At 51.8% G+C, this 13,808-nt stretch overlaps 1 protein-coding gene across 4 annotated transcripts in view; it reads left to right on the top strand.

The window, feature by feature from the left end:
* CACNA1A (calcium voltage-gated channel subunit alpha1 A) overlaps positions 1–13,808 on the top strand; it is a gene marked incomplete at both ends in the record, with an annotated part of 236,581 nt that overhangs the window by 171,860 nt on the left and 50,913 nt on the right. For all 4 annotated transcript variants that reach the window (XM_082652568.1, XM_082652565.1, XM_082652567.1 and 1 more), the window contains 3 exons: positions 12–141; positions 4,584–4,643; positions 5,406–5,512. In XM_082652568.1, coding sequence (XP_082508694.1) covers positions 12–141; positions 4,584–4,643; positions 5,406–5,512 — 297 coding nt within the window. The remainder of the gene's footprint in view (positions 1–11; positions 142–4,583; positions 4,644–5,405; positions 5,513–13,808) is intronic.

The following is a 13,808-nucleotide window of genomic DNA, read 5'->3' as shown; positions in this document are numbered from 1 at the left end:
GTCCCCAACAGCCTTCGCCGCCTGTGCCATTACATCCTGAACCTGCGCTACTTTGAGATGTGCATCCTCATGGTCATTGCCATGAGCAGCATCGCCCTGGCGGCCGAGGACCCCGTGCAGCCCAACGCACCGCGAAACAATGTGAGTCCCACCCAGCAGGTTCCTTCCATCCAGCCCAGCTACTCTGTCACGGGCCACTTTCTCCTGCATCATAAAAGCTGATAGCTAGGGTGGAATAAATGTTGGGCGTACCCCTGGGCACAGCCCTTGTGGCCACTGGTTGGGAGGGGAAGCTCTGATTCTCTTCTTGAGGAAGGATGTTCCTTGCGACTGTGGTTCTGTGTGCCTGGTGGGGAAGAGGTGGCCGAGAGGGGCTGAAAAGTGCTGGAATCCCTGGTGGGGGGAGTGAGTCTGGCAGGATGTGGAGGTGTACAAGCTCTGCATGGAATGTGGGGGGTACTGAGACAGAGGGTGCCCCGGAGGCATCTCCTCTGCAGTCAGGTCTCACCACATGGACCTTTTTGTTTTGATGCGAAGCTTTGAAAGAAAGGATTATTTTGACTCAGAGGCACCTCCTAAACTTTGAGCTTTGGGGAGAGCTAAAAAGCTCTCCGTTTGGGGGCCCAAGGTCTGCTAACAGCCCCTGTCAGTTGAGCACTTGCCGTGTCCCAGGCACAGCCCCAGGTGCTTGGGGTATCCCCATTGGACAGATGAGGAAACTGAGGCTCAGGGAGGCTTAGTGACCTGTCCAGGGTCACACGGCAGAATTCCAATTCTGCCCCCACTAGATCTCCCGCTGCTTCCCTCAACTGTCACCATTTATCAAACACCTTCTGTGCTCATGTTCCCCTTAAGTCCTGCCATGCAGGAATGAACGTGTGCCGTGGTTGAGAGGGGAAACCAAGGCACCAGCAGGCCAGGGCATAACAGAGGCCGGACTGGTGTCAGCGCCTCCTTCCCCAGCTCCTTCCTCTACCCCCATCAGCCCCCACGCGAGCCATCTTCCTCTGGGAGTCAGGCCCTGCTGCCCTCGCTAAGTAGGTTAGGAGCCTTGGCGAGGCTGGCACGTCCCATGAATCAAGCCCGTCCTCAGCTTACTTTGCACTTTCCCTTCCTTCACAGGCCTGCCAGGCCCCCTGGGGACCCGATGGGGGAGATGGAAGGAAATAATTAGAACAAGCCTCCTGAAGGAAACTGGTACCAGGGCAGGGCTGAGGCTGCACTCTCTTATCTCCTGCTGCCTCGTTTCAACTAGGGACCCAGGGAGCCAGGCTTGGGGAAGGGGCGTCCCAGGAGGGATCCGCAAACCCCCTGCTGGCTCTAGGAGACTGGAGCAGGCTTTGTCTCTGGCAAGGAGGAGATGGGCATGGGGGGTCCAGGGGGACCACTGCAGCTCCTGGGATTATAGAGAGCCCGAACCCATGGAGTGTTTGCAGAGCTCTGGTTCCCCTGCCCCATCCCCATTGCTCCATCTCACAGTTGAAACATCTCTCCTCAAAGCCCTCCCTCTTCTGGGCTTCCCTGGCTGTCCAGTGGTTAAGACTCCACACTTCCAGGGCAGGGGGCACGGGTTTGATCCCTGGTTGGGGAACTGAGATCCCACATGCCGCGCGGCCGAAAACATAAGAATAATTTTCTTTCTAAAAGCCCTCTCTCTTCAAGAGCATGGTAAAGCAGCTGATACCCCGGGCCCCCTCCCGAGTTCTTTTTATTGGTTGATTTAGAACAGGCCTCAGAAAAGTGCACAGAACACGTATGATCCATTCATTTATCAAGTGCACTCCCCCACGTGAGCACCACCCAAGCCAAGAAGTAGAACAAAACGGAGCGTGACCACAGGCGCCTCTTCGATCGCCCCCATCCCTTCCCTCCGGAGCTCAGTCCACAAGTGGGAACAAGGTCTTCAGACCTGTTTGGGTGTTGTGAGTTGGGACAGGTGGAGGGTTGCTACCGGCATCGAGAGGGTGGGGACCAGGGACACCGTTCATCACCCTGCAGCGCACAGGGCAGCCTCACCACAGAGAATGACCTGACCCCTATTGTCAACAGGACTTGAAAAACCCTCCCTTAGAGGTATCAAAATCCCCGCTTCTGGAAGGAGCGTTTCTTAGCTGCTCTGATTTTCCCACCTGTACGTGCCTCCTTAAACACTAGAATTTTTTTGCCTGTTTCTAACACTGAACAGATGGGATACATTCTATGCATCTCTCTGTCACCCAAAATCGTGTCCACCATGAGATGAGCATGTATTGATGCTGGTGGTGACAGTCATTCTTTTCCGTTGCTGTTGAATGTTCCACTCCATGCCATCATGTGTTTACGCATCTTCCATTTGACACACGTTTGGATTGTCTGCAGTTTAGAATGCTGTCAGGGCATCCCCTACCCCCACCATGGGGCCCCTGGGCTTGACTTTCTCCAGGGTCTAAAACCAGAAACGGAGCTTCTGGATCATACATAGAATCTACATGAGGTTGGCCCCGAAGATGCAGCCAGAATGTTTACTCGCACCAGCAACGTACAAGGCTCCCACTGCTCCACGGTCTTGCCCACACTTGGTGCTGTCAGCTCTCTCATTTAGCCAACCTGGTGGGTGTGGAATCTCATTGGGACTTTGATTTGCATTTCCCTGTGGTAAATGAGACTGAGAACCTTTTTGGATTCCAGTGAGCCACAGAAAATTGCCTTTTGTAGAGGTCAAAAAGATCTACATGTTAGATACTTCTGAACCTAATTTCTTGGTCTTTTGATTTCCTCTTGCTCCACTTATTAAGCTCTCCAGAATTGGATTCAGCTGACCACCTGGCCTGCCTTTCCCCCCACCTCCTTTCCTTCCTTCTTTCCTCCTTTCCTTCCATTCATTGCTTTATTTAGTAATTATTTAATGAGCAACTACTGTGTGCCACGTGCTGAGCTAAACATCAAGGATTGACAGGGTATGAGACAGTCCCTGCCATCTCAGAGCTCACAGAGCACCGGGCCTTTATCCGTGCTGTGCCCTCTGCCCGGTGCACCTGAAATGCTCTCCCACCACCATCGCTTCAGCCTTCCCAGAACCTTCCAGCCCCTTGCTGCACATCCCAGGATGTTAGCCATCCTGGCCGCTCTGGTCTCCAATGGCCCTTCAAGCACCACACATAATGAGAATGTGAGTGGTGACCACACAGATCACAGATCCCAGCTCCTGCAGGACCCAGTGCAGCCACAGCTATTCATGCATTCATTCAGCAAACATTTCTTGAGTATGCCTGGCCCTGTACTATAAGCTGGAGATGCCACAGGGACAGATGAACATCCCTGCCCTTGTGAGGTTGACTTTCAGGTTGGGGAGGTGGACAGTGAGATTATTAATAACTATAACAAATAGTGTGTCAGGATGTGATAAGTGCTAGGGATGAGGGATATGGGGGAAGGGGTAGACTTGGTGGAATTTTAAACAGGCAGTCAGGGAAGGCCTCACTGAGAAAGTGATATTTGAGCCAAGTCATAAAGGAGGAGAGAGAGGGAATCAGTTGGAACATGGGGAAGAGCATTCCAGGCAGAGGGAACAGCCTGTGCAAAGGCCCTGAGGTGAGAACATCCAGGGTGGCAGAATCAGAGTGAGCAAGGGGGAGAGTAGGACAAGATGAGGGCAAGGAGGTGGCCAGGCAGATTGTGCAGGGCCTTGGAGGCCACGAGGAGGACTTTGGCTTTTACCCGAGTGCGGTGTGAGCCACAGAGGGTTCTTGAGCAGAGAAGAGGGTGGTGGGTGACCTGACTTGAGTGCTCGCAGGCGCCCTCTGGTGGCCATCCTTAGTAATTACCAGCCCTTACTTCTCCAAGGCAAATCTGATGAAGTCAGTCCCCTGCGCTTACCACGTGCTGGGCACTGTGCCAGCACACTCAACATCCTCATGCCAGGGTCACACCATGGATGTGCTATGGCATGGCCAGGAAAGGGGCCAGAGTGCAGGATGTTGCCCGTCCAGACAGAAACCACTAATGCCTGGTCTTGTGTAAAGTGGTGGGGTGAGGGAGAATCAACCCACCCTGCTGAGTGTGTGGCCCCGGAGTGGGGAGGGAGTTGGGCACCACAGTGAGGTTTGTCCCCAGTGTCTGTCCTGGACGGCTAATCATGTTTAGGAAACCCTGTGTGGGAACAGTTACTCACCCAGGAGACCCAGCAGGTCAGAGGCACTGGGGGATCAGACCTGTCACCCACAGAGATGCAGTCCTCCCTGAACTTCCCTGGGGCCACCTCTAGTCCATATAGTGCTTTGGGCAAATAAAAAAGGCGCCCTTTCCTTTGGTAAGCAGACCAGCCTGGTAGAGTGATTTTTTTTTGCTAGGACTTTGCTGCCATCTGCTGGACAGTTTCAGTCACAACATACAAATCTGCTCTGAGACAGTGGGAGGAGGCCCTTGGGTAGTGCACGACCTGCCCAACTGTACATGGATGCAGCATTTCCTCATGTGGATGGAGATTCTGCTCCCTGGGGACTTTGTTGGAGGCCACACACCCCAGTGGACCAAGGATAGGTGCACGGGGGGCTCTGCTGGAGCAAGCCAGTGATCGGCTGCTCCCTTGCTTTTATCCCCTGCAGGTACTGCGATATTTTGACTACGTTTTTACAGGCGTCTTTACCTTTGAGATGGTGATCAAGGTGAGTGCCAGGGCTCCACAGGATTCTGCACCCTCAAGAATGCCACCCTGGTGCAGGAGGGTCGCCCCAGAGATTAGAAATGCTTGGTGTGTTTGAGGAACATCAAGGAAGCTGGTGCCTCCAGAAGGAGTGAGAGAGGAGGGTGGGGAAACGAGGTCAGGGAGATGAGCAGGGAGGGACGAACCATGCAGGAACTTGGGGGCCACAGGGAGGACTTAGGCTTTTATCCCAAGTGAGGTGGGAGCCATGGAAGGTTCTGAGCAGAGGGACATGATTGGACTCAGGTGTTCACAGCCGCCCTCTAGCCTCTCTGGGAGGGCAGGCTTGAGAGGGGGAGCAGGGTGGGTGGGACCCAAGAGAACTGGGAGCAGGCGATTGCACTGGTCCAGGCAGGAGATAATGGGGACCAGCCCAGGGTGGTGGCAGAGAAGGTGGTGAAAAGTCGGCAGATTCTTGGAAGGTTTGGAAGGCAGAACCAACAGGATTTGCTAATGTATCTGATGTGGGGTGAGGAACCCAGGGGGATCCCAAGGTTTTGACCTAAGAACCAGCAAGTCAGAACTACCTTTCACAAGGTGGGAAGGTGCCTTGGGCAGGGGCTCTCACTCCTCCCCCAAGTCCTCTGGCCACTGTCCCAGCCCTTCAAGATGAGGTGGTCCCACTGACTACCTCCTGTTGCCCCTCCTCCTGAGGCTAAAGGGTGGATCTTGGTCCCCAGGGTGGGGATGAGGGATCAGAGTGCTGTCTCTTCTCCTCCCATAGATGATCGACCTGGGGCTCGTCCTGCACCAGGGTGCCTACTTCCGTGACCTCTGGAACATTCTCGACTTCATAGTGGTCAGTGGGGCCCTGGTGGCCTTTGCCTTCACGTAAGTGTCCTCTCGAGGACTCCTCCTGCCTCTTCGTCCCTCCGTCCCCAGCCCATTGAATCAGGGGACGTGTTCTCAGGGTGTAGAGAAGGGGAGAGTGGGCTCCAGGGTGGTGGGAGGCATCCGCATGCCACCGGGAAGAGCTTCGATTGGCTTTTGCATGATGGCCACCACGGAGGAAGAAGGAGAAGGCCTCCCACCTTCTACCTCCTCACACAGCCATGCCACCGACCCCTTGCTCTGCTGCTTTCCGTAGACTAGCCCCACCGGGACATCTCATCTTCCTTCTGCTCTACAAGCTCTGCCCAAGCCACTGTCTCTTTGGGGAGCCCCTCAAAAGACAATCAGGAAACGAATGTGCATGAGAATTTGGATCCCCACCCTGTGCCCGAAGGCCCTGTAGTTATAGACCTGATGACTCCCCTTGTGTGTCTTGAACTTCTCCTGGCAGTCCTAGGACACTCTGAAAGGTCATGCCTCATCATGCAGCTCCAAGATGGTGCCCAAATTCTGGGCAGCCATGTCAAAATGGCAGCTGGGTTCTGAGCAGCCATTCCAACATGGCACCCGAATTCTGGGCAGCCCTTTTAAGATGGCACCTGAGGGCTCAGCAGTCATTCCAAGATGGCGCCCAAAGGCTTAGTAGCCGTTGCAAGATGCGATTCCAAGATGGCGTCCGAGGGCTGAGTAGCCATTAGCTCTTAGGGCCCTGGTAGCACACTTAGCAGTACATTCCTCAACTTGTAGACGCTTGGGGCAGGATGGAAAAACCCTAATCAGCCCCTAATCCAGAAACAAATCTTCTTAGGGACCCTGTCTGTGCCCATCACAGTGGACCATCCCCAGAAAGAAAAGTCACAAAGGGATTCAGACCCACCTCACCTACATAATGAGAAATCAGGGGCTTCCCCTTTGCCTCTGCCTCCTGGCCCCTTCTCAGCAGACCTGGAAGAGTCCTTGAATGGCCCACCTGACCAAACAATGAGGACTTGGTTTTTCAGGAGGCCAGTGTAGTGGCCCGTTTCCAATTTAAGGGCTAAACTGGGCCATTCTCAGAGCCTCCCCCGGGAACACAGTGAGATCAAGTTGTGTCAGAAGAGCAAGAAATCTCCAGAGTTTCTGGATGCCTCTGAGCTGGTGGAGATGTACCATGAAGGTCAGGAAGCTGAATGTATTTCTGACTCTGGCCAGACTTCCCACCCCCTTTCTCTTTGTCTTCTACTTTCTCCTCCTCTTTCTGTGTCTGCTCTTTTCCACCCCCTCTCCTTTTCTCTCTTTCTTCCTCTGTCCCTCTTCCACTCTTCCTCCTCTCTCTCCCACTTTTTTAAGTAATTGAGTATTTGATCATTAGAACGATGGAAGAGATCATCTCAAAACTTCAAGAAGTTTGGCTACATTTTCATTAAGATGTCCTGTAGGTTTAATACTAATAATAATCAAAGGGCACAGGAAATTAGAGGAGAAAGATCACCACAAATAAGACAAGGTATCCATGGCCTTCAGATATAAAAAGCAATTACAAATCAATAAGAAGCACTGAACCTCAATAGGTAAGTGAGCACAGGATTTAACACAGAAATTTCACAGAATGCTGACTAATAAAAAATGAAAAAACAAACCTACCTCATTGGAATTAGGAGATGTATAAAATACAAACAAGGTACAATTTATTTCTTATCAAGTTAGCACAAATTTCTTTCCCCAAAAAAGATTCTAAAAGGTAATACACTGTGTATATGAGAATGTAATGAAATATGCTCCTCCCTCTGTCCCTCAGTTATGTGAGCAACTTCTACAAGGTGTCAGTCAGGCACCATGCTAGGTCCTGAGAAAGTTTCGATTCTGAAAAGCCAAAACATTTGACTGCCTTCATCCTGGAGTGAATCCATCTCAAATCCCCTTCCCTCCCTTGCTCCTGTTTCTGTCTTTCTCCTTCTTTATCCTTCCCCTTTTCTCTCTCCTTCCCTCTCTCTGACTCCCTCTCTGTCTCTCTCTCTCTCTCTCCACCTCCCCTTCCCCTCCCTCCTCCCGTCTCCCCTCCCCCTTCCCCTCTCCTTCTCCCTCTCCCTCTCCTCCAGACTCTTTTCTCTCTCTCTCCCTTCCATCCTGTCCTTCGCCTTGACCTTCTGCCTAACCTGGGCCCCATGGCCTGGAGAAGGCAGACACTCTGCCATTTGCTCTGGCATCAAAAACCCAGTCCCCACCATGTTCTGACCTGGGGTGGTCTTCATGTCCAGGGAAGGCAAGTGCAGGCAAGCATCCCTCCCACACTTCCTCCAGCCCTCCAGGATGACGTCTGCCCAGCAGCCCCCAGGTCCCCCAGAGCTCAGAAAGAGACCACATCCATCTCCCCACACACAACACCCCCCTTTGCCAGCTGTGCCCTGGGTGGTGGGTTTTGCCCTCCGTGGCCACCACTGGGTGTAGTACAATAGAGGTAGCGTCTGCTGCCCATCAGTTCATCCTTGACACTTTCCTTCCAGACCTCTGTGGGAGCCAACAAGCTTCAGTGCTGAAGAGGGGGCCCCCACTGTTACCCTGTCCCATCTCCATCCCTCATTTGGCCTCCCAGTTTGGGAAAAGTGTGGCCTTCGAAAGACCTGGGAACAAGCCTTTCACACCGTAGAGCTTTGGCGATGACGGGCCACAGTTCCCCTGGAGCTACAATTAGGCTCAACTTTAAGCAAACCTAATCTGCGAAAACAAAATTGTTTTTCCACCCAGAATCGAGCAAAATGGTTCTTTGCGTCTGCCAAAGAATCTGCCACAGGGAGCTGATTTTGTTTTTTAATCTTTGAGTTTTTGTTTTAAATATAAAGTTATACAAGGGCATATTCAAAATGAACCTCCAGCTCAGAGAAATTTAGCAGCGTATTTGTAGCGTCAACCTGTGAAGCTGGTTTTATGAAGTTGCTAGAGGCATGAAGCCAGCCAGTTAATGCCATTGAAAATCCCTGTTTGCAATTGTTTTTTTCAATTCCTATGTGAGGAAAGGGTCTGGACAGGGATTTAAGGTCATCCCTAGGAGTCCCAGTGAGCTCATGGATCTTGCAGGAACTGGGGTGTGTGAGATTTTGCCAGTGGGGTCCTGACAAGTGTTGGGGACTCTCTTGGGGTTTTAGAAGAGCTGACCACCCGGGGAGCGCCTTTATGTGATGGTCACAGGGATGGAAGAGGTAGACCCTGAGACCCCACCCCTGCCACACCCTCCCCACCTCACTGCCAAGAACCTATCTGTCACTGCCACTCCTCTTCCAGGGCAGGGCCACAGGCCAGGCACAACTGGCATGCACCTGCATGCCTTAGGCCAATCTGCCAGAAAGCCAGAGAAGGGACCCCCCCACCCAGGCTGCTACATTTTTCCCCAGAAAAGTTTCAGAATCCTCCCTCTGCCTTCAGCTTTCTGGCCTCTCTTACCTGAGAAGGTCTCTCACCCTACAAGGACTTTCCTTATTGTCTTTCCTTGTTACCAGACGGAGGTCACATTGGCAGGAGTAGGTGTTGCTCTGAGAGTCTCCACTTGAGTGTCCAATCCCAGAGTCCTTTGCTTCTTTTCTTTCTGTTCTTTTAACTCACATTATCTGTCCTATGTGCCTGTCTCCTCATAGACAAGGCTGAGAACCCCAACAAGTGTTAAAGGAACCTGATGGTTTTAGGAAAAGGTTCCAGCAAGGCCGTCCGGTTTCTCTCTAGATGTGCAAGTCCCTGAACCTCTCTGTGCCTCAGTTTCCCCATAACTTTGACAGACCTGACTGGGTAATAATGATAGTAACAGCTTCCATTTACTTAATCTTTACAACCCCACGCAGGAAGTTCTCTTATTATTCCCCTTTTGTACATGAGGAAACTGACGACCAGAGAGATTGTGGAGGGCAGTCAGCTGTCAGATTGAGGGTTGCTGCCCATCTCCCAGCACTGAACATGGAGACTTTCACAAGTCAGCAGAATGAGGAGGCAAGGATTCTGCAGTGCTGTGACTGTGGCCCCGTCTCAGACATGGGGAAATGATCCCCGTGGTCCTCCAAGGGATGTGTCGAAGCTCTCCCGACGGTTTCCACCCCTCCTGCACCTCCCCCAAATATCTGTGTGCGTGTGTCCTGCTCCATCTACTGACTGTGTGCTGTGTCCATGCGACCACCATTAACACACCATTTCATGAGTCACCACACTTGACATCACGCTCTGTGCCCATGCAACGGGGTAGCCAACTGACCTTTCTCAGCAGCTGGCAAATCATGACCCTGCCCTCACTGCCAAGAGTCCATCTGGGGCTGCCACTCCTCCCTCAAAGCGGGCCAGCACGGCTGGCAGAGCACCTTGATCAAGCCACTCCTGCGTGCTCAGGAACCCAACTGCCAGGAAGCCAAAGAAGGAGCCCCCGGGCTGCCTTTTTTTTTTTTTAATCCCCATCCTCAAAACAGCCCCTACCCGTGAAGGCATTCTTTTGTGTGTGTGTAATGAAATGGAAAGAAGATTAGCGTGCAAGACACACAAACCTGGGTTTGAATCTCAGTCTGCCACTTCCCCGGCTGTGTGACCTTGGACAAGTCACTTTCCCTCTCTGAGCCTCAGCTTCCTCATCTGGAAAATGGGTATAATGGCACCACCTTGCCACAGACAGATGCAGTGACATTCAGAAGACTCACATATTACACCTAACATCATCCATCAGGCTGGGCAGAAATCACTGTCACTGAAAAATTCCTCAATAATCCGAAAAGGAGACTCTATACAATTCTATCTATGCAATAATTCCTACATATGTTAAGCTTTGAAAGCCACTGAGGTAACGCGAAAGGTAGCAGGGGGAAGAAAAGTCCAGTGGGAATATTTGTAAGACCCGTTATGTTTTTAGAAACGTCACTAACTTCAAAAGGGGGTGGCAGGTGGGATATTCTGTAGAGAACCTGCTTGGCAGTAGGGCTTCCACTGTTCTCATGGCAATCAAGTTTCTTGCACCTTGATCTCCAGTCATGGTTGGAGGGTCATAATGAGACTGACCCTTGATTCCAAAGATGAGTTGTACAAGGGGCCACTGCCAGATGCAGAGAGCTTCCCCCAGGCCCACATTTTTCCAGAAGGCTCTTGAGAGTTGCCCCTTAATTTCATCCCAAATTGGAACTCTTAGCTGCCCCCCTTCTCCTTCATAACTTAGGGGGTAAAGCCAAAGCCATCGTTACTGTGTATCAAACATCAGCCCCCCCAAAGGTCTGTTTTACAGATGAGAACAATGATTAAGGGCAGTGCTGGGAGTCAAACCCAGGTCCCCCTAACTCCAAAGCTCACCCCCTGCAAGACATTCTAAACGACTTCCCTGGCAGTCCAGTGGTTAAGACTCCATACTTCTGATGCAGGGGCTGCGGTCGGGGAGCTAAGATCCCGCGTACTGTGAGGCGTGGCCAAAAAAAAGACATTCTAAAAATTTCCAGTCCCAGAACCTCTGGAGAAAAGGGGTTTTTCTCCAGCTCTTGGCAGGGACCTTCAGTGGCGAATTTGCCTTTGGTAGTTGATAATTTGGGGCTGTCCTGCTACTTGGAAATTTGGCTTTCTTGGTGCTGTTGGGCAGTGCCGGGGGCCAGCCAAAGGCAGGGGACGGAACAAGCGTCTTCCAGATGGAAGGATGGATACCATCCAGGGCCACGAGCCTAAGGCGGCCCCTCCTGGTGCCCAGGCAGGGCAGGGGAGTGCCCAGGTGTGTGTGCACGTATGTGTGTGTTCTGTGTTCTTTCTTCTGAGGCCGCTTACGATCTGTCTCTCCCTCCGACGCCACGTCACCAGGAGCAGTACACGGTAAAGTGCCTCTCTCTCTCCCTCTCTCTCTCTCTCTCTCTCTCTCTCTCGTTCTGTCTCGTTCTCTGTGCTCTGATGCAGCCGCACTGGTTCTGGGCCTGTTTCTGTAGCCTTGTGTCATTGCCACCGTCCTGTCGCCTGCAGTGACCAGAGTCCCCTCAGCCTGCTCCCCAAGGGGCAGGAGCCTGGAGGGGTCTTGGCCACTGCCTCTCATCAGGACCCACCATTTAGCCCAGTTCTTGGAAGAGAACATAAAGGGCGTGGAAGGGGGTCTCCGCATGGTCTTATTTCAATAGGGCAGACGAGCCGGATGGGGAGTTATCAGGGGAGTGAATGTCCAGCTTCCCAGATGGGAGAAGCGTGGACAGTCCAAACAACCAGGGCTTGGGCTTGAAGAGGAGTAAGTAACCCCCCACCCCCAACAGAAGCATCTACACTCTCAGCAAAGTGATTTGAAAATCGGGTTGTTTTCTGTAAGAACACCTTGGTCAAGCCATTCCTGCGTGCTCAGGGGCCAAACTGCCAGGAACAGTCTCCTCGGTGTCTCAACAAACAGGATTGTTCTCAGCCTCTCCCCAGGGAGAAATGCCTCCTAGGAGAGAGACCCCCAGAATGCCCGTGGAGTCATTTTTAGATGAGTAGATGTGCCCCGGGAGGTGTGTTCCCAAATGTTAGCAGTTTGGCCCATGAAGATTTTAGCCCGTTCCACGTACAACCTAGATGTCCACTTCCTTGACGTTTTTTCCACCAACACATAGTCTAAACTTCATTTTAGTTTTGCTAGAACACTTTATGCCATCCCCTTACAACCAGTATTGTTAACCTCAGTTAGAACAGGCAACCGCAAAAGTGAATCCAACAAGAATGAAACAGTTGCGTGACAAGTTGTTACATTCAAGCTGGGTTCTTTGTTAAAAGGGAAATTCGTGTTAGGGAGGCATTAAAGACCTATGAACGCATAGCAGAAACTTCCTCTCTGACCACAACGGGAGGCCTGAAAGATAACATGAAGAAAACATAGCTGTTTCCCTGTGTGATCCCGTTCCTTAATTGTGTTCGTGATCTGCCTGAAAATATCTCAGTGACTCTCCTGATGTGTGTCTCATACTTTGGGTGCACAGCCTTGAGATACTAATGATTGATGACTTTGGTTTAGAAAAGAAAATCCCATGTTCAGACTGCTGAATCCTGGAGCACAGTTGTGGCTGGCAGGTTAAAGTCCAATTCTCTTTTCTCTGAAAGATGAGAAAAAGGAACCCTAGAAAAAGCAAATGTCACGAAGAATATTTTTGCACCTGGATACCTGGGCACACCACGGTGGGTGTCTCTGGGGCAGCTCTAGTCATGACCCTAGAGAACTGTAGGGAGATGTTTGCTAACTGGCCCCCAAAGACCTCTGATCTGGACCCATTCACATGTGTCCTGAAGCTACACACCAGGCACATGCTGGGGGCAGAGACAAGAACCAAGGTTAAAGGGAAAATGAACACATAGGAGAAGAAATCACAGTTTCACCTTTGAAGAGTTTTCTGTCTAAAGCCAGAAGCCAATGACAGGAACAAAGGTGATTCTGAAACAGCACTGGGGCTTGGCAGAGCCCAGAGGCCGTCAGTGGAGGCTGTCAGATGAAGGGACATTTACCTTGGCCTTTGAGGGCTGCATCGTTCTGTGAATGAAGACGTGGAGGAAGGGCATTTCTAGCAGAGGGAACAGAAGTAAAAGAATGTGGCTGGGGCTTGGGTTGTGTAGTAATCAATGGGAATGCAAACAGAAAGGTAAGTTGGACTCGATTCCTAAGAGCCTTGAATGCCGAGCTAGGGGTTTGCACTTCTAGGAATTCAGCTGCTCCGGAAGGAGTCGGAGTAGGAGAGTGACATGGTCATTGGTTTTGGCCACTGTGTGCAGAAAAGATGGAAGAAGAGAGAGACAGGGAGTGGGGGGGGGGGAAGTTGGGAGGTGGATGATGGGGGTCTGACCTATGATGGTGCCATGTGTAGGAGGGTGACCCATTGGGGATGAGGATGGAGGACAGGAAGCTGAACACGAGTGTTGGGTTTCTGGCTTGGGCAGCTGGGTGGGTGGTGAGTTCCATTAATCACAAGGCTTTGATGGCCACACCCAATGCCTTCCTTTTCGGGGCGCTTGAATCATGGTTGGTTAAGGGTGTCATGACATCTGCAGTGCTAAGACTCAGGCCCAGTAGACCCTGGACTGAACCCCTATGCAGCAGTCTGAGCTCAGATACCCTGAAAGAATGAGGCAGAGATTCGACATCTGATGTTCTGGTTCCTTCTGCTCCTGTGGGCTCAGGGAATATTGGGGCAGGGGGTGGGGGAAGGGAGCTCTGGTTTAAAGGCCACTTTAAGCATTTCCTGCATCCTGTTGGAAGAGGGAGGAATCCCATTTTCTAAAAGCTCACTAAGACCACCTCCAAAGAGAGCACACAGGGGGCAGCCAACTTCCTCATGCTGGATCCAAGAGCCACCCCATGCAGCTGTACAGGCTC

This window comes from Grampus griseus (assembly GCF_964374135.1).
Source record: "Grampus griseus genome assembly, chromosome: 3".
NCBI classification, from domain to species: domain Eukaryota; kingdom Metazoa; phylum Chordata; class Mammalia; order Artiodactyla; family Delphinidae; genus Grampus; species Grampus griseus.
The sequence above is the reverse complement of the archived record's forward strand: the minus strand, read 5'-3'. Positions and strand labels throughout refer to the sequence as shown.